Source organism: Mercenaria mercenaria, chromosome 11 (assembly GCF_021730395.1).
Source record: "Mercenaria mercenaria strain notata chromosome 11, MADL_Memer_1, whole genome shotgun sequence".
NCBI lineage: Eukaryota > Metazoa > Mollusca > Bivalvia > Venerida > Veneridae > Mercenaria > Mercenaria mercenaria.
The window spans coordinates 68,114,124-68,132,629 of NC_069371.1; the positions used below are offsets into that span (position 1 = coordinate 68,114,124).

The window sequence follows — 18,506 nt, forward strand, 5'->3', positions numbered from 1 at the left end:
ACGTTTTAAGACGTGAACACAATCGCATTCCACGTTCATCTTTTAAATTACTAGAACTGTATCTAACAATGACTAAATTTCTTTTGCGTTAATTGATATTCCTTTGTTAGATGTTTAAAATATCATGCAATGCTAATATTTTTAAAAAGTTTTTGAGAACTTACGTATCTTTTGCTTAAATTGCAAATAAAAAGTTTGATAAGTGGTGTTTACATATTTCCATTCCTTAGAATAGGAAGCTTGTTGTGTTATCTTAAAGTATATCACTGCATAAAACTGCTGTTCTTGAACAGAGAGATTCTCGCGCTTACGTGCTGTTGAAACACCTTTTTATATATGCGCGTTCCGTGGCAAAGAATAAACGTATTGCAGCCCCAAAACAAATAATTCAAAAGAAAATGACGTCAACGTGAAAAACACACACATTCCTGCGCATTTCATGGAAATTTAATAACGTTGAGGGACATTATATTCATTAATTAGTTTTACGTGTTTTATGGTAAAATAGCGTTAGCTCAGGAACCAACCTTTCCCTCGGGATTCTGCAGATGTTATAACACGAAAAGGAAAAACATGCGTTATCCATACATCATATACACTATATAGCAAATTTCAGATACATTATGTTTACATTATCCCAATTCCAAAAACAAAAGTAGTCCGAATGATCTTAATGATGTCCTAGATATTAACACAATGGTTATGTGTACACGTCAATAAATACATCCGTTGTTCGGTCCCTTTCTCTGTGAATATGGACTAAAAAAATAACAGCAGCTTACGGAGCACAGTAAACTAAAAGTAGGACACTACGACCTGTCATGTTCTGTTTCTTATTGGTCTTGTTTTTAGAAATAGAACAATTTACCTCATCATCACTATTATATTAATATCATAATGATTTATTCCAGCAGTATTTGTTTTAATAAATTAAAAATCTTTCACATCGGCATACTTACTATTCTATTACTATTCCAGTATTCTAAAATTGAATAGTTCATGAATGTGTTGTACATCTAATTTTAGTAATTGGATCATGGAATTCTAGACAACAATAATTGAACGAGTAGTAAAAAAGTACATATTTCTCAAAATCACATGATAGTTGAACTTGCCATGTGCGTAGCTGCTTTTACGCCTCCGTTTTGGAAAATAGGGACCACCTATGTTAGCTATTATCTAGTCCCCTGGTATGGTGTCAGTGTCAACAATCTGGGAGATATGGCAAAAGTTCACCTGCCAATTCGTTATTGGAAGTTGGTCCAGTCCTGTAGCCTTGTGTACTTTAAAGTCCGGTTGGTGATTTTCGATGCCGGCTAGTGTAATGCTGAACTTGGGCTTAGTAGGGTGTGTTTTAGTCCCCTTTCCTGTATCACAGTCTTAGACTCGTCCTTAGCGAGTAGCAGGCTCGACTGGTCGTTCAGGACGTCAGTTTTTGTTTGGATGTGTGTGTATATGAGACGAAACCATCCTTATATTTCAGGGGTGCAACATCAGTATGTCTGCATTTCTTGCTATTGATGAAGTTCAAGAAGTCGTTGTTTGTTTTATCCAATAAAGTTTTGATGTAACAGATTGAAAATATCACCAACTGACCGGGAATCGAACCTGGGACCTTACACCTTAGCCGTATATTCCTAGACGTCGCTTTAATAACAACTTCAATAGCAATGATGTATGAGTGCACCCTTCTGCTCTACCCTTCTGTATACACTCTCTCCATATTCGAATTTGTCCCTGAATTTAAAGGACAATATGCAACATTTTACAATACAGTGCAACCTCTGTAGAGCAACACCCTATATAGAGATAGACCCTAAAATTTTCAACGATAGAAATACATTAAATAAAGTCTAGAAATTGATTTTTCTAAGTCCTTGAAATAACCAAAAATGATTTTACAAATGTGTATTTTTTAATAGTTTTGTTAATATCAATAACAAAAGTTTTAATATTTAATTAAATTTGTGATCCGCAAAGAATGACAACTCTTGCCTTAGGCCAGTATTATAAACAGAGATATCTATTAGTTTACTTCCCTTGCAATTACACAATAGAGTGGAATTAAGAAACAATATCATACCTTTTTGAACAACAAAAACATTTAGGGTTTGATTTACCCTTTGAGACCTGCTTGTTATAATTTTGTCAGCTTACTTAAGGTAAAAAATTAACTTTTAAGAAACCGATAATAAAATGAAATACCAGTTAGTATTTTATAGTGCAGATGATACAGTTTTGCTTGTATCAAAATGTCACAATAGAAGCACTTTTGTAATACAGAACAGGTAGGAGTAGTAAAGGTGCAATTATATATTGATCTCTATTTCCTATGCCTACTCTATATATCTATTTAGAAAGATATACAAACATAGAGGGCCGAAACATTATCAAAATCGACAACTGACAAAAATGATGTGGCTTTTTAAATGTTGTCAATTTAATGAAACGACAAAATGGTACCTGTAAAATTATATTAAATACAATTAAAAAGGGATGAATGAATGAATAAATTATATGTAGATTAATAGTTTCTAAAGTCTATAATACTCTCTATCTAATAACTTTATGTAATAACATTTTTATATATACAATAGTGTCGGCCATCAATTTTGCAACTGTCAAAAACAATATGCCCATTAAGTTGGAGGACCACTTATTTTATTAATCGGGCGTGTATATGTTAGATGCCCACTACTACTGTAAGTGGTCTGAACTCTCAGCTTGATCAACTACTTGGTGTAAGCCTGGGACCAACGCTCTGTGTCACATACCTGCTTCGTCTGCAATTGAAAATGGTCCGTTAATGAAAAATGTGTACAATCTAAAATTGCCTGAATAAGAACATCTTCGTTGTTGCTGACAACATTAAACCAGTTTTCATCCTTCAGAATGTCTTTCAGTTTAATGAAGTAATCCTTTCTAACGTTCTAAAAGTATTTGCAACGAGCCAAACGGTGTTCTCTAGTTTCGTCTTCTTCATTTCATAATTTACAGATGGCAGGGACAGTGTTCTGTTAAATCTAGCAGTGTTACTCTGGAGTATGTATGTTCCAGTAAGTAATCTTGCTTTGGTCTGATTTCATGTTGTCTAGATTTCGTAACGTTCCATAGGTTGTGTGGACTACTGACAGGATCCTTTTGTATTTGGAAATATTTTGTAGATGACTTCAGTGCGAGTTCCTCTTTCCAGATGTTTCCCCAGTATATATTTTTTGCTTTTCTGAATGTTCATTTCCAAACATTCTTAGTTGTCCACATTTTGAAGTACTTCCTCTGGTGGAGGTAAATCGTACTTTGCTAGAATATTTCTGATATTTGAAGATTATGTCTTCCTCTTAATATCTGACATGGCAAGTTGTCTTTTCAAAACTTCATATTCAACAGAATCTGGTAATCTTGCTAAGTTTAAAAATAATGCTAATATGTTCCTGTCTATAGACAACTCAACCGGTTCACCTCCAAGCAATGTATAAACAGCGGCCTTTGACGTTCTATCCGGCAGCCCTTGAAGTTGGCGATACATTTTTCTCTGGTGTATTTCAAGTTTCTGTAGATTTGTTTTTGTTACATTTTGCACTTCGATTCCGTATATATATATATGTTACTTTCGGTGACATTCCTTGGCGAGCATGTAGACCCGGTCTCAGAAGCGAATATACTGTCTTCGGTGCTGTTTTTATTACATTGTATCTATTGAATTCTTGCTGTTTCTGTGTAACCCTAGGTGTTTAACTGATGACTACCAAAGATACTTATTGACCATTCAGGAAAACTTTTGGTGATTGATTTCCACAAACGTACAAGGATTTCTGATTTTTCTGGATTTATCTTGACTAATTCTATATTTGTATTAAAATCCTCTAGGTCAAGCATGGATTGTAAGTCAGCAGTGGTGTTTGACAGTAACGCGTGTCATCTGCACATGTGGGGACTGCTACTTTCACGTTCCCGATGAATGCACCTAATCCACTGTCTGGTATAGTATTCAACAAATGATTATGATATGTTTTGTAGAGTGTTGTGGACAGTTGTGCCCCTTGCTTTTTTCCTTGTTTAAGTTCAAAGTCTTCTGAAAAATGATTTTCCCATTTAATTTTCACTGTTGACTGCCTGTAGAGGTTTCTTAGGAGTAGCCAAAATGATCATTGAATACCAATACGGAAGAGTTTATTAAACAAAATCTCGTGATTGACTCTGTCAAATGCCTTTTGGGCACAGAGGGTTACGAAGAGTAATGGTTTGTTCACTTCTCTGTGATATTCAAATGTTCTAGTAACAAGAAAAGCAGCATTCGTAGAAGAACTCTGTTCAGTAAAACCACGTTGTAATGGTAGTCCAACTAATTTGACGCGATCTTAGGAAATATTGTAATATTTTTTTTCATATGGGCAATATCCCCACTCGCGTCAAACACTCAAAAGACCAAAGAAGCAATTTCCGATGAAATTTTCATCGCTGCCGACGCTTTACATGCTATAGGTTTAAATGCCGATTAATTATTTCACGAATTGGCCATAAATTCAAATAAAACTTATATGTATTGAAAGGGAATTCAATTCCTCATTGATCTATGTAAAAATTATCAAATAATATCCAAAATTACGAATTTTCTGCTGATTTAAACCTATGTATGTACTACACACGATTAACGTTTACTACGTGTCTACACGCCGATATGCGCAAGCGATAAAACCAGTAACTTTACATGACTGTGTACTGTGATTTATCCTCCATTATTTTGGTCCTTCAAAGTTTTGACGTTTAGATTGCCCATCACAAATATAAAACAATCTGAACGTCGAATTGTTTTGACTAGTTGTAATGGGTTCTGCTGATTATCAAAAATATATATAGCGTATAATCTTTTCTTCAAAATAGATTCCAGTATTTTTGCAGGGATGACCGAGACTGCGATTCCTCTATAGTTATTTGTTAAAAAAATGTCGTTTCCTTAATTACATGATATTGGTGTTAAAATCCCGCATTTCAGAGATGGAGGAACGTCAAATGTAACAGACTGAAAATGTTTTAGTCCTGACCAGGAATATAACCCCGGACCTCTCACCTAAGTAGCCAACCTACAGCTATAAACGCTATCTACAATGACATAAAAGTGTCTGCTGTAGTTTGCAGGTTTAGCAACGTTGGTCAATTCCGTAGTACAGACAGATACCGTGTAAGTGACTTTACCCATGAACAAGTCAGCATCGGTGGACGCTTTCTTTACAAGACACAAAAGAAAATGTAGTATTATTTGCAGCTATAGTATGATCTACAGCTACTAGTTTATATCAGGTAGTAAGAGATTAATCTTATGATTGCAATGCGTTAAAGCAAGTTTCCTTTTGGTTAGACAAATGCAGGAACTCAATTTGAAAACTTTTGTTGAATATTCGGACAAAAATTTCGGACAGAAAGTAAGACTAGAAATTATAGACACAGTAAGCGCCCTGCTAACTGCCTACTGCGCACTGTGTATATTTTATAGAAAAAAATATCAAATCATTCTGAATATTGTATTGACATCACAAAAAATCGTCATCTGGCGGGAGTAAATGCACACACTTCTTCCAGAGTTGAGCAAAATGCAGTGCTCTAACTCTGGTTGCGGTATTGAAGGCTCTGGTCGATTTAGTCCCAAATATAAGACCTGACATAACTCATATCACGTTATAAGTTCATTTTAATTGATATTTTACATTTTTTATTTTCCATGTTATGTCAGGTCTTAACGTTGAACTGAAATAACGTATAGCACAAAAATCGCTTCAGATTTGAATTTTGATCTGAAGGTTTTTAAACGACTTTCTGGCAAAAATGACTGAAACTTTCACATTGAGCACATTGAGTATGAAGAATAATCATAAATGTGCTTTATGGCAGCAATTAAAAGTTATATTTTACCTTATTTGTTATTAATTAACCGATTAATTAAGGCAGTGGCTAGAGAACCGGAATCGGTTCCCTAGACTGCGAACTTATTCGTCCGGAACCGGTTCTCTAAGCAAAATACCGTGCATAGGCTAGGGAACCGGAATTCTATTTCTATGCATAATACTGCCGGAATCCACTTTGTTTCTTGGTAAATGTCATGCATTTTATTATCTTAATTAATTTTACCATGCCCTTGCATTTATCTGCGTTTACTGTCTCCCAGAGTGTACTCGCCGCATATATATACCGTGTCTGCCGTATTCAAATGATATAAACTAGTACGAATGAATGCGTGAAAACTACTTTGCAGTTTTTAAATGTTATTTGCTTTAAACTTGTATTATGTTTAAATTATTTAAATATAAAATAATATTGGTTTGTATTTGCGTCATTACATGTTTATAGATGAATAAACTAATTTAATTGCCCTTAAAACTTCATACATATTCTTTGATCACTTTAAATACTGGTTTGTAACACCTCGGCATTTCACGTTCAAAGATATGTAATCAATACTGAAATTACTTATTTTGTTTTAATCGTTTCTTTTATTGTCTTATAGCTTTTAAGTTTAAATTTCAAGTTTATTTCGGCTCCAGTGTCGACGATTATAGCATTCATTCGTACTAGTTTATTTTATCCAGGGGTGTTGAAATCCCAATATTTTTCACTTGTCCACGGACAAATGAGACTTAAAAATCTACTTGTCCGCAGTCAAAACTTACTTGCCCGGATTTTCAACATTTTAGCATGCAAATAATTCTTTATTTTGGACAATAATCTACAAGTAGTAACAAAAGCGAACATAACAAAGTGTAATACTGTAACTGTTTCAAAAAATAAGTTTCGACACTCTAGCTTGTGTTCGTCCGCGAGGCCATCGAACATTCATTGAATGAAAGGGTTACAACTTCGTCTGCCAACAGAAATTGAAGTAAATAGTCAAAGCACAAAGAGCTCGCTAGTACAAGTCAGGAAGTTTCATGTTTGTTTTTCTAACAGCCAGAAAGTGTCATGCTTTCTCACATCGGTTCACATGGCATGATGAGCAGTGTTTAGGTATTTCTGTTGAATTAATACCTAAACACTGCTCATCATGCCGTGTGAACCCATGTGAGAAAGCATGACACTTTCTGGCTGTTAGAAAAACAAACATGAAACTTCCTGACTTGTACTAGCGAGCTCTTTGTGCTTTGACTATTTACTTCAATTTCTGTTGGCAAACGAAGTTGTAACCCTTGAACGAATTTGTCCAAAACATTGTGATAATTGTTTACGTTTCCGGTTTCTATTCGACAAGTTACCGTGTGCAAAAATCACGCGAGATCATGACAGGGAACCAATCAGAATGCAGAGAAAGAGCTGCTAAATTTAGACACAGTATGGTTTTCCCAAAACTGGAGAAATCGAGAGGCCCTTGGTGGGTGAAACATCCGTTTCGTACATCAAATTCTTTTATTAACTCCATAAGCTTGAAGTACTGTTCAGCGTTCCTGAATTATTCTTTCCTTTTTTCATTTCAAACCAGAAAATTTGTGCTTGTCGGCGGACAAACGGAATGGGAAAACTCACTTGTCCGCTGTCAAAAAGTCCCGAGTCGGACAAGTCGGACATAGGAATTCCACACCCCTGTTTTATCATTCCAATATGGCGGACAGTATGCGGCGAGTACACTTCTGGAGACACAGTAAACACAAATAAATAAAAGGGCATAGCTTGCTGAAATGGTAAAATTAATTAACTAATTAAGATAAGAACATGCACATGATACTTACCAAAAGAAACAAAGTGGATTTTGGCAGTATTATGCATAGAAATAAAATTCCGGTTCCCTAGCCTATGCACGATATTTTGCTTAGAGAACCGGTTCCGGACGAATAAGTTCGCAGTCTAGGGAACTGATTCTGGTTCTCTAGCCACTGACATTAATTAATCCAGTATCTAATCCGTTGAAAGTTTTGAATAGTGGCACGGTAATAACCGAGGGTGTTCCGGATGTAAACATGATTTGCATATTAGAATCATTTCTTGAACGAAAGTTACCTTTTCTCTTTCTCATACAGAGAAACTATAAATGTCAATAATAAATCTTTCTATTTCCAGAAGAGACATTTAAAATTTATAAGGATAAAAATAGAAAATATACATTTATGATGAAAAAAATCAAAATTACAATGAAAGTATTTGGCAGGAAATATTTTTTCGTCTACCGCCGATAAAATTTAATTGGTACTTTCAATTTCGAAACAAGATGGTGGCATGTCAAATATAAACATTCGATGTCAAAAAGATGAAGCGTCATATTGTGGATAATAATGGATTGTAAATCATTTTAACCTCGCAGAATTGAAGCAAAGGTATTTTTGTTCCTATTAGGTACAAAGTTTACCGACTTTATAATGTTTTAGAAATGGATTTTATGCTACACTTCTTTCATACTTAGCGTTTAGACGTCGAAAAAGGCTTTGATAGTAAAAATGTAAAATGTCAGAATATTGACTGTTGAACGTCAAATGACAACTTTTTCACGTCTAATTATTTGGACTATGGTCGATTCTGCATGGATTGTGACATCAAATTGCATTGATCTTAAACAATTTTAAAAGCTATTGGGTTTTTTTTTTTACTAAGAAAGTGACGCCGATAGTCGGCGTCTTCCCCTCGGAATTTTTTTCACCAAAATCTCAATTTTCACAAAAAAAAATCTATTTTCCCCAATCTATCTCCAATTTTTATGTTTCAGGGATCAAATTTATCGGTCACTAACTTGCAAAATTCGAGTAAGAACAAAAAAATGCGAGTAGGAAATCATGGCAATCGAATATTTTCGCAAAGAAGTATAAAATACACAGAATGGCAACTGGCTGTAATCTCGCGTGATCTCGTGTCAGAGCGTGAATCGGCGTTATCTTAGTAAATATAAACATCGGCGAGCATGGAGTTACAATTTGTACCTTTAAAACTACATTTAAAATACATGTTAGCTTCTAAAACAACATTAGTTTAATGTGAAATAGTCTTAAGACACAAAGTACACGTTTCTTACCATCAAAAGAAGCATGGTCATATGGTGATAATTAATTTACCGATGAATAATTGGTTTCGCATACAAAATGGCGCGTGGAGAACGCGTCACTTCCGGTAAACGAGATCTCATTCAGTAGTCACGGGATGTTGGCGAGATTTGCTCTCTATGCCTTTCAAGTTGCCGATCTATTTATTTTATGGCTCTTTGATTTTCGCGATCATGTTTGAAAATTGACGAATTCGCTTTCTTTAAAAGCTCCTTTGGGGTAGTTGTTTTACCGATAATCACGTGACTGCTTGTAGACGCTTGTTGCTGTTAACAAATGTAATTATCGGATATCTAAGTAAGCGTCTAGACGATATTTGTTTGCGTTTTACGAAAATGGAGAGGAATATTACAAGTTTCTTTGGGCTAAAAAGACCCACGGAGACCTAAAATGCTAGCGACACCATGGGCAGTGACCTGAAAGAACTTAAAACTTCAGAGTCCAGCTAAAAGTCCAAAGAATCATCAACTTGAGTAGTACTTTGGTTCGTACTTCCGAAACCAGAATTTCCCGGCCTGTTCGAACCGTGAAAAAGTTGGAAACAGAGCTGAACATTTAACTTTTAGGCAAGTGGAACCCACCATGTTGCTTGTGGAAAAAATGGCACTAGCAAAAAAATTGCTAGAGGGAGAAACAAGTTTCTGAAATAGGATAACTTAAAATATGAATTGCTTAAAAAAAATCTAATGACTAACAGTCAGGGGTGTAACTGTTTCAAGTTATCGCAGTTTATAACCCATCTGAGTTATTGCTTAAACTTTCATAACTTGTTTCAGTTATCATAAAATATTACAAAGCCCTCCTGTGCCAATTCCTCATTATGAATGAGACTAATGCAATTATTTCCTGAATCCTTGACCTTTTATCTTTCCAGCTATGCAGTAAAATTTTTTACGCAAGGCTGATAAAGTTTTATGCAAACGTTTTAAAGCTATAAAACTCTTAATATCCCATTATGCTTATCAGGTCATGCTCAGTCTAAAAGAGAATTTGATTAACCACCGTTTGCTACTAATTTCACTTTAAAGGTCACTTTGTAAGAACAGCAAAAAGACTTTTTTTGAATAACTTACCTGAGTTAACTATATTTTATAACTAATATAGGTTATAAAATGCTTGAAAAAGTAACTGAAATAGGTTACATAACTTAAAACAGTTACACCCCTGACTGACTAATGTACAGTGTAAAAGCAGTATTACATGATGTATATAATATTGTGAATTTTCCCCATATTGGCCTCTTTCGCGTGATTTTTAAAAAACCTGGCTATTTTAGTATGATGTATTGTATATATCTTATTCACAATCATGAATAGTTCCGTCTATCACATACACTTGGTGTTTTTATGGCCCTGAGGTCTAGCAGTTGAACCATTCGTCCTTCAGTATGTGCGTCAGTTTTAGCTGGTTAACTAGTTGTCACTGTTAATTCTAGCACCTACATCTTTCACCTTATAGCTTTGAAAGTTATACAGTTATTACCTTTTCGAAAAATTATCTTTCTTATTTGTGAAACTGCTGAAATAACTTGATTGTTAAGAGTTCGTACTTAATAAATAAGTGTTCAGGAAGGACTGCGCCTGTGTCGGTTGACTCTGGAAACTCCACATTATGCAAAAGCATTAAGCATAAACCTTCATGTATTTTTATTCATTGTGTATGATTATCACATGTATCCATTAGCTCCAGTATCAGAAACAATATTAGACACAGTGTCAACAGTAGTAGGCTTATTTTTGAAAAGCTCCCAGTGAAGACTTTTAGTGTCCACTATGTTTCAATTATGGTTATAATAAAACATTAAACTGGAATGGTATTTGCCCTTTGAAGGTATAGCCCTCAGTCAGCTGATCTAGACCTCTAGTGGATAGGGTAAGGGAGGGGCAGGGGAGATTCAGACACTGACATGCTTTGAAGTTGGACACGGTGTTACTTTGATAAGTATGTTTATTAATATGAAATAATTTATAGCAAGTGTTTTAACACTTATTTAAATGCTCGATGGGTGGTTATACGTTGGGCGGAATAATTTCACGAGGGTGCAGCCCGAGTGAAATTATTTGTACGCCGTATTACCGCCCGAGTGTATAAATAGTGTTAAAATACTAATTTGGTATAAATTATTGCGATTCTAATATGCCCTTAATCTAAAACAGTAGATAAAATATAGTTACTGTAGTGCTGTTTATTGGTCGCAACAAAAACATTGACGTCACCACACATTAACGTGATGTCATTCTAGCGTAAGAGTGTTTTAACAGAGAAAAGCATATTAGAATTAAGAAATAGTAAATCTGTTCCAATATTTTATCAGTTAATAAAATATGGGCAGGAGTTTGGATGCGTAATAATTAAATCACAAGTGCGTAGCACGAGTGCTTTAATTATTCGCATCTGAACGACTGCTCATATTTTATTAACTGATAAAATTATTCGGGGCCTCCGTGGCCGATTGGTTAAGGTCGCTGACTTCAAATCACTTGCCCCTCATCGATGTGGGTTCGAGCCTCACTCGGGGCGTTGAATTCTTTATGTGAGGAAGCCATCCAGCTGGCTTACGGAAGGTCGGTGGTTCTACCCAGGGGCCCGCTCGTGATGAAATAATGCACGGAGGGGCACCTGGGGGTCTTCCTCCACCATTAAAGCTGGAAAGTCGCCATATGACCTATCATGTGTCAATTTGGAACATATTTATTATTTCGATTCTAACAACGCAAATAATTTGTATTTTACAGTACTACATTTTCAGCGTAATACGTCATTCGGATCATATGCAGTTACAATTTAACCCCATGGTTAGAAAGTGTAGCATAGCCATTGGAACGTATAGATATTTGTTCCTTTTTTATTAGAATTTTGAGAAGTATTCATAAACTAGTTATCTAACAGCTCGCAAATTATTTATGAACAGAATAATCAAATTAGGTAAGTTGGCCCTGTGTTACGAGTTACAAGCATAACTTATATGACGTCACATCATTATGACGTCATACTTTATGTCATACATTTATGATGTCACCACTGAATCATAATTAAGCTAATTGAATACGCTCGTAGGGATCAAAACGTGTTTTACGGTCCTACACGTAAGTCAGTATGACTTTTTAGCCCACCATCATCAGATGGTGGGCTATTCAAATCACTCTGCGTCCGTGGTCCGTCGTCCGTCCGTCCGTTAACAATTTCTCGTTATCGCATCTCCTCAGAAACTACTGGGGGGATTTTGACCAAACTTTGTCAGAATGATGTATTGGTACCCTAGCTGTGTCTCCCTGAAAATCAGACTGGTTCAACAATTTTTGAGTGAGTTATGGCCCTTTGTTTACTTTTATAATTTACATAGATTTATTTAGGGAAAAATTTTGAAAATCTTCTTGTCCAAAACCACAGAGCCTAGGGCTTTGATATTTGGTATGTAGCATCATCTAGTGGTCCTCTACCAAGATGATTCAAATTATTTCCCTGGGGTCAAATATAGCCCCGCCCCGGGGATCACATGGTTTATATAGACTTATATAGGGAAAAACCTCCTGTCCAAACCACATAGCCTATGGCTTTGATATTTTGTATGTGACATCATCTAGTGGTCTTCTACTAAGATTGTTCAAATTATTCCCCTAGGGTCAAATATGGCCCCGCCCTGGGGGTCACATGGTTTACATAGACTTATATAGGGAAAAACTTTTAAAATCTTCTTGTCCAAACCACAAAGCCTAGGGCTTTGATATTTGTAATGTAGCATCATTTAGTGGTTCTCTACCAAGTTTGTTCAAATTATCCCCCTAGGGTCAAATATGGCCCCGCCCCGGGGGTCACATTGTTCATATAGACTTATATAGGGAAAAGCTTTTAAAATCTTGTCAATAACCTACAACATTCAAATTTGGACCACATGTATAGTTTTGAGTGGCAAGATGAACCTTGACATGAGTTGACCTTGATTTTGACCTAGTGACCTACTTTCACATTTCTGTAGCAACAGCCTTCAAATTTGGACCACATCGTCATGCATAGTTTTGTGCACTGAAAAAAACTTTGACCTTGACATTGACCTAGTGACCTACTTTCACATTTTTGAAGGTACAGGCTTCAAATTTGGACCACATGCATAGTTTTGTGTTCAGAAATCAGGGCTTTTTCACCCTATCTCACGGGGCCGATATTCGGCCCCATTCCCAATGCCAAATATGCTCTATTTTTCCCAATCTGGAGCAAAAAATTCCCAATCCAATGAAAAATTTCCCAACTGAAATCAGTTACTTTCTGTTTTTTTTAATAATAATTCTTGCACAATTAGTTTTGTTTGCCAAGTAAATTAAACAAAATGTTGGAAAAACCAACTCGTTTCTATTTTTAGTAACACGACCGTCTACAAGCTCGGCAAAAAATAATTACAAGATTTTCCTGAAGAAATGCAAGATTTGCATGCAAAAACCTCTCAAAATACATAAAAACACAAATATTAATTGAATAAAGTACCCAAAACATGTTGACAGGTAGTTCTTATATCATTAAAATCAATTGTCACATATTTTCGCGACCTAGTTTTTACACTCGAAAATACAAGCACTTTGCCATTCTACTTTTTGGATAACTTCAATTATAACTTTAGTGAAAACAAACTAAACAAAAATTATAGCATGACAAATAAAGAGTTACTGCATTTTTAGGCAATATTGGAACACAATCCTGAAAAAAAATCAAAATTTCAAAAGGGGATACTGTCTACCAGTAAAATTTGAAACTGAAGATTTAAACTAATATATTAATTAAAAACTCACTTAATTTGTCAGTATATTTTCCCAAATTTGACAATTTACCGCGTTAAAAATTCCCAATATGACCAGGGGCCTTTTTCCCAAAACCCCCTGAAAAAGCCCTGGAAATGAAATTTGACCTTGATTTTGTATGGCCCCGCCCCGGGGGTCACATTGTTCATATAGACTTATATAGGGAAAAGCTTTTAAAATCTTGTCAATAACCTACAGCATTCAAATTTGGACCACATGTATAGTTTTGAGTGGCAAGATGAACCTTGACATGAGTTGACCTTGATTTTGACCTAGTGACCTACTTTCACATTTCTGTAGCTACAGCCTTCAAATTTGGACCACATGCATAATTTTGTGCACCGAAAAAAAAACTTTGACCTTGACATTGACCTAGTGACCTACTTTCACATTTTTGAAGGTACAGGCTTCAAATTTGGACCACATGCATAGTTTTGTGTTCAGAAATGAAATTTGACCATGATTTTGACCTAGTGACCTACTTTCACATTTCTCAAGCTACAGCCTTCAAATTTGGACCACATGCATAGTTTTGTGTACCGAAATGAACTTTGATCTTGAGATTGACCAAGTGACCTACTTTCACATTTCTGAAGCCACAGGCTTCAAATTTGGACCACATGCATATTTTTGTGTTCTGAATTGAAATTTGACATTGATTTTTACCTAGTACCTACTTTCACATTTCTCAAGCTTCAGCCTCCAAATTTGAAGCACATGCATAGTTTTGTATACCGAAATAAACTTTGACCTTGAAATTGATCTAGTGACCTACTTTCACATTTCTGAAGCTGCAGCTTTCAAATTTGGACCACATGCATGGACCACATGCACAGTGTTGTGCACCGAAATGAAATTTGACCTTGATTTTGACCTTGAGCTAGTGTTGAAATTTGGAACATTCAAAAATGGCTCAATGGTGGGTGCCAAGATCACTCTGTGATCTCTTGTTATCTTAATTATGTTTTTGAAATGTTGTTCTCAACCGTTTGGCCCTGAAATAATTCGTATGTAATGGAACAGAAGTAGAATCTTGTGTGTCACAGTTGTAGGGGGTGAAATATAACAGCCAACCATATTTTATCGTAGATTCATGTATAGGCGATTTCGCTATATGTTTATATAGCAATTGCTGCAGATCGTGTTAGAATTGTTAATAATGTATGTAAATTAATAATGTTAATTTAATAATGTTTGTATAGTTCGCATTCTGTTGCTTTTCACGGTTTCATCACTGAATATTTGGTTGTAAAAAGTAAACCGCTATGCTTTGATAAATGCATATACACCCTCTGGAGTCACGTTTTCGTATTGATCAATATGACACTGACTTTGGTCCAGTCCATGTTTTTTTTTATGTCAATGGCTGCAGAAAAGGTCAAATGGGGTTAAACACTAAGTTAGTTAGTTTTCATTAATTGAAATTCAAACAATTAAGAAACCAGGAACACTCACTCCCTTTGGTTTCTTAATCATTAACATTTCAGTTAAGTTGATAAACACTAACTAATACATAGCAGGGGCGGATCCAGGTTTTGGCGTTGGGGGGCAGGGCGGAAAGCTCGACTGGTTTTTATGATATCTTGAGTAAAATTGAAGGATTGATACACCAATCTGCACCCGTTTTTTCCAGTTATATTTCAGAAATAGTGAAATAGCAGGTATGCTTTATTTTGTCTATGAATTTCGGGATATCTTAAAAGATTTTTAAAGGAAATTCCATATTTTGATATCCAAAAGCCCTATGCTTGACAAATTTTAGGGGGGAGGGGAGGGAACACCCAGTCCGCCTCTCTGTGGATTCGCCAGTGCATAGTTGGCTCCAGTCTTCATACTCCATAGGAGAGAAGAAGAACAATATTGTTTTTAAGGTCAATGTCAATGTCACATTGGCTTTGAAACTTATTTCTGTTTCTGCTTAGTAATTCCATTTTGAAACAGAAAGAAGACAGTAAGCAGTAGGCAGGACGCAGTAGACTGTGGGCAGTAAGCTGGTGGCAGTGAGTGAGTGAGTGAGGACGCTGTCATTTGTTGTGACATCAGCACAATATTTGGAATGTTTTGATTTTTTAGCTCGACTATTCGAAGAATAGTCTAGCTATTCTACTCACCCTGGCATCGGCGTCGGCGTCACACCTTGGTTAAGTTTTTGCATGCAAGTACATACAGCTATCATTTAAAGGCATATAGCTTTGAAACTTATTTATTCTTTTTCTAGGTCAATTACCAACCTCACTGGGTCAAGTTCCATAACTCTAACATGTATTTTGAGCAAATTATGCCCCCTTTTGGACTTAGAAATTCTGGTTAAAGTTTTACATGCAAGTTACTATCTCCAAAACTAATGCAGATATTGAATTGAAACTTCACATGTGTCTTCGGGGTTATAAAACTAGTTGATAGCACCAAGGTCCCATAACTCTGACCTTCATTTTGGCCAAATTATGCCCCCTTTTGTACTTAGAAAATTTTGGTTAAAGTTTTGCGTGCAAGTACATACAGCTATTACTAAAAGGCATATAGATTTGAAACTTATTTTTTCTTTTTCTAGATCAATTACCTACCTCACTGGGTCAAGTCCCATAACTCTGACATGTATTTTGGCCAAATTATGCCCCCTTTTGGACTTAGAAAATTCTGGTTAAAGTTTTGCGTGCAAGTACATACAGCTATTACTAAAAGGCATATTGATTGAAACTTATTTTTTCTTTTTCTAGATCAATTACCTACCTCACTGGGCCAAGTCCCATAACTCTGACATGTATTTTGAGCAAATTATGCCCCCTTTTGGACTTAGAAAATCCTGGTTAAAGTTTTACATGCAAGTTACTATCTCCAAAACTAATGCAGATATTAAATTGAAACTTCACATGTGTTTTCGGGGTTATAAAACTAGTTGATAGAATCAAGTCCCATAACTCTGACTTGTATTTTGGGCAAATTATGCCCCCTTTTGGACTTAGAAAATCCTGGTTAAAGTTTTGCGTGCAAGTACATACAGCTATTACCAAAAGGCATATAGCTTTGAAACTTATTTATTCTTTTTCTAGGTCAGTTACCAACCTCACTGGGTCAAGTTCCATAACTCTTAACATGTATTTTGAGCAAATTATGCCCCCTTTTGGACTTAGAAAATTCTGGTTAAAGTTTTACATGCAAGTTACTATCTCCAAAACTAATGCAGATATGGAATTGAAACTTAACATGTTTCTTCGGGGTTATTAAACTAGTTGATAGCATCAAGTCCCATAACTCTGATATGCATTTTAGTCAAATTATGTCCCGTTTCGAACTTAAAACTCTTTTGATATTTAACATTTTGGGTAATAATTTCCTGCTTCTGTGACAATATTTCGAATAGTCGAGCTTGGCTGTCTTACGGACAGCTCTTGTTTGCTATACAATATGCACAGTAGACAGTAATCAGGGTGCTGTCGTTTATGGAATTCCATACCAGTGTCCTAAGTAGTTTATTTGGTGTTCAGTTTTCATATTAAACACAACTCTTTTGTATGGTTAGGTGATATACTGCTAAATCTTAAGATAAGGAATTTTCAAGTCATGACAACATGTGAAGTTAGCTGCAAAATCATGCAATTTGACATAAAAATATCCAAAATCATACACATTTGAGCCGTGCCATGACAAAACCAACACAGTGGGATTGCGACCAGCATGGATCCAGACCAGCCTGCGCATCCGTGCAGTCTGGTCAGGATCCATGCTGTTCGCTTTTAAAGCCTATTGGAATTGGAGAATCTGTTAGCGAACAGCATGGATCCTGACCAGACTGCGCGGATGCTCATTTAGAGTTTTGTGGTAATTTTTTGGCGATATGGAACTGGTATTTTTACTAGAGCTCTTAAACTTAATTGAATGAAAGAAAGGGGAAAAATTATGCTGAATTTAATTTGATGAGCAGAGTCTAGTTAGAATTACAATTTTTTGAAATTTTGCATGTAGCTATTTGAATAGTCTGCATGTTGTAAATTAATCCTTGATTTAAATTATCATTTTGATGTCAGTGTTTTTAGGTTGAAGAAATGGATTACAATCAGATGCCTATGAACCCCTATGCGGGACAAGAATTGCAAGTTGATGCATCACAAGGTGCCAGAATGATGGAGCCAAATATGATGAACCCCTATGCACCTCAGGTATTTTTGAATTTTCATTGTCTAGCTTGTCACATTTGTAATACTGAATACTGTGAAATTGTTTCATTAATTTTTGGTTTTGCCTGAAACAGCTATTTTATGGCATAAAGCTAATTCAACATTGTCCTTAAAAAAGGAAGATGGGTTGAGATTTTGTCCTTATGAAGGTACATTTTAAGAATGAAATTTGCACTATGTTAAATATTTGCATGCAGATGCATAATGAGTATACCTGTAGGTAAAATTGTATTTTGGTTTCTGTCATCTGTTTTCTTTGTGTATATGCTATAACAGGCTTTGTAGTGGAGTGATTTTGCATCATTATCATTTGAGCCATGCCATGAGAAAACCAACATAGTGGGTATGCGACCAGCATGGATCCAGACCAGCCTGCGCATCCGCGCAGTCTGGTCAGGATCCATGCTGTTCGCTAACGGTTTCTCTAATTGTAATAGGCTTTGAAAGCGAACAGCATGGATCCTGACCAGACTGCGCGGATGCGCAGGCTGGTCTGGATCCTTGCTGGTCGCATACCCACTATGTTGGTT

The 18,506-nt window shown here is 35.8% G+C and overlaps 2 protein-coding genes across 6 annotated transcripts in view; one reads left to right on the top strand and one right to left on the bottom strand.

Moving 5' to 3' along the window:
• Window positions 1-1,095, bottom strand: part of LOC123531076 (vitamin D3 hydroxylase-associated protein-like) — an 81,015-nt gene extending 79,920 nt beyond the window's left edge. Inside the window, exon 1 of the mRNA XM_053517650.1 lies at window positions 960-1,095. The gene's annotated coding sequence lies outside the window, so the exon portion shown is untranslated. The remainder of the gene's footprint in view (window positions 1-959) is intronic.
• A 4,066-nt stretch (window positions 1,096-5,161) lies between these two features.
• Window positions 5,162-18,506, top strand: part of LOC123531077 (PAN2-PAN3 deadenylation complex catalytic subunit PAN2-like) — a 51,587-nt gene continuing 38,242 nt past the window's right edge. The window contains exons 1-2 of one of the 5 annotated variants that reach the window (XM_053517652.1): window positions 5,162-5,298; window positions 17,827-17,958. In XM_053517652.1, coding sequence (XP_053373627.1) covers window positions 17,845-17,958 — 114 coding nt within the window. In that variant the 5' untranslated portion in view covers window positions 5,162-5,298; window positions 17,827-17,844. The remainder of the gene's footprint in view (window positions 5,299-17,826; window positions 17,959-18,506) is intronic. The other 4 variants (XM_053517653.1, XM_053517656.1, XM_053517654.1 and 1 more) reach the window with 4 other exon arrangements.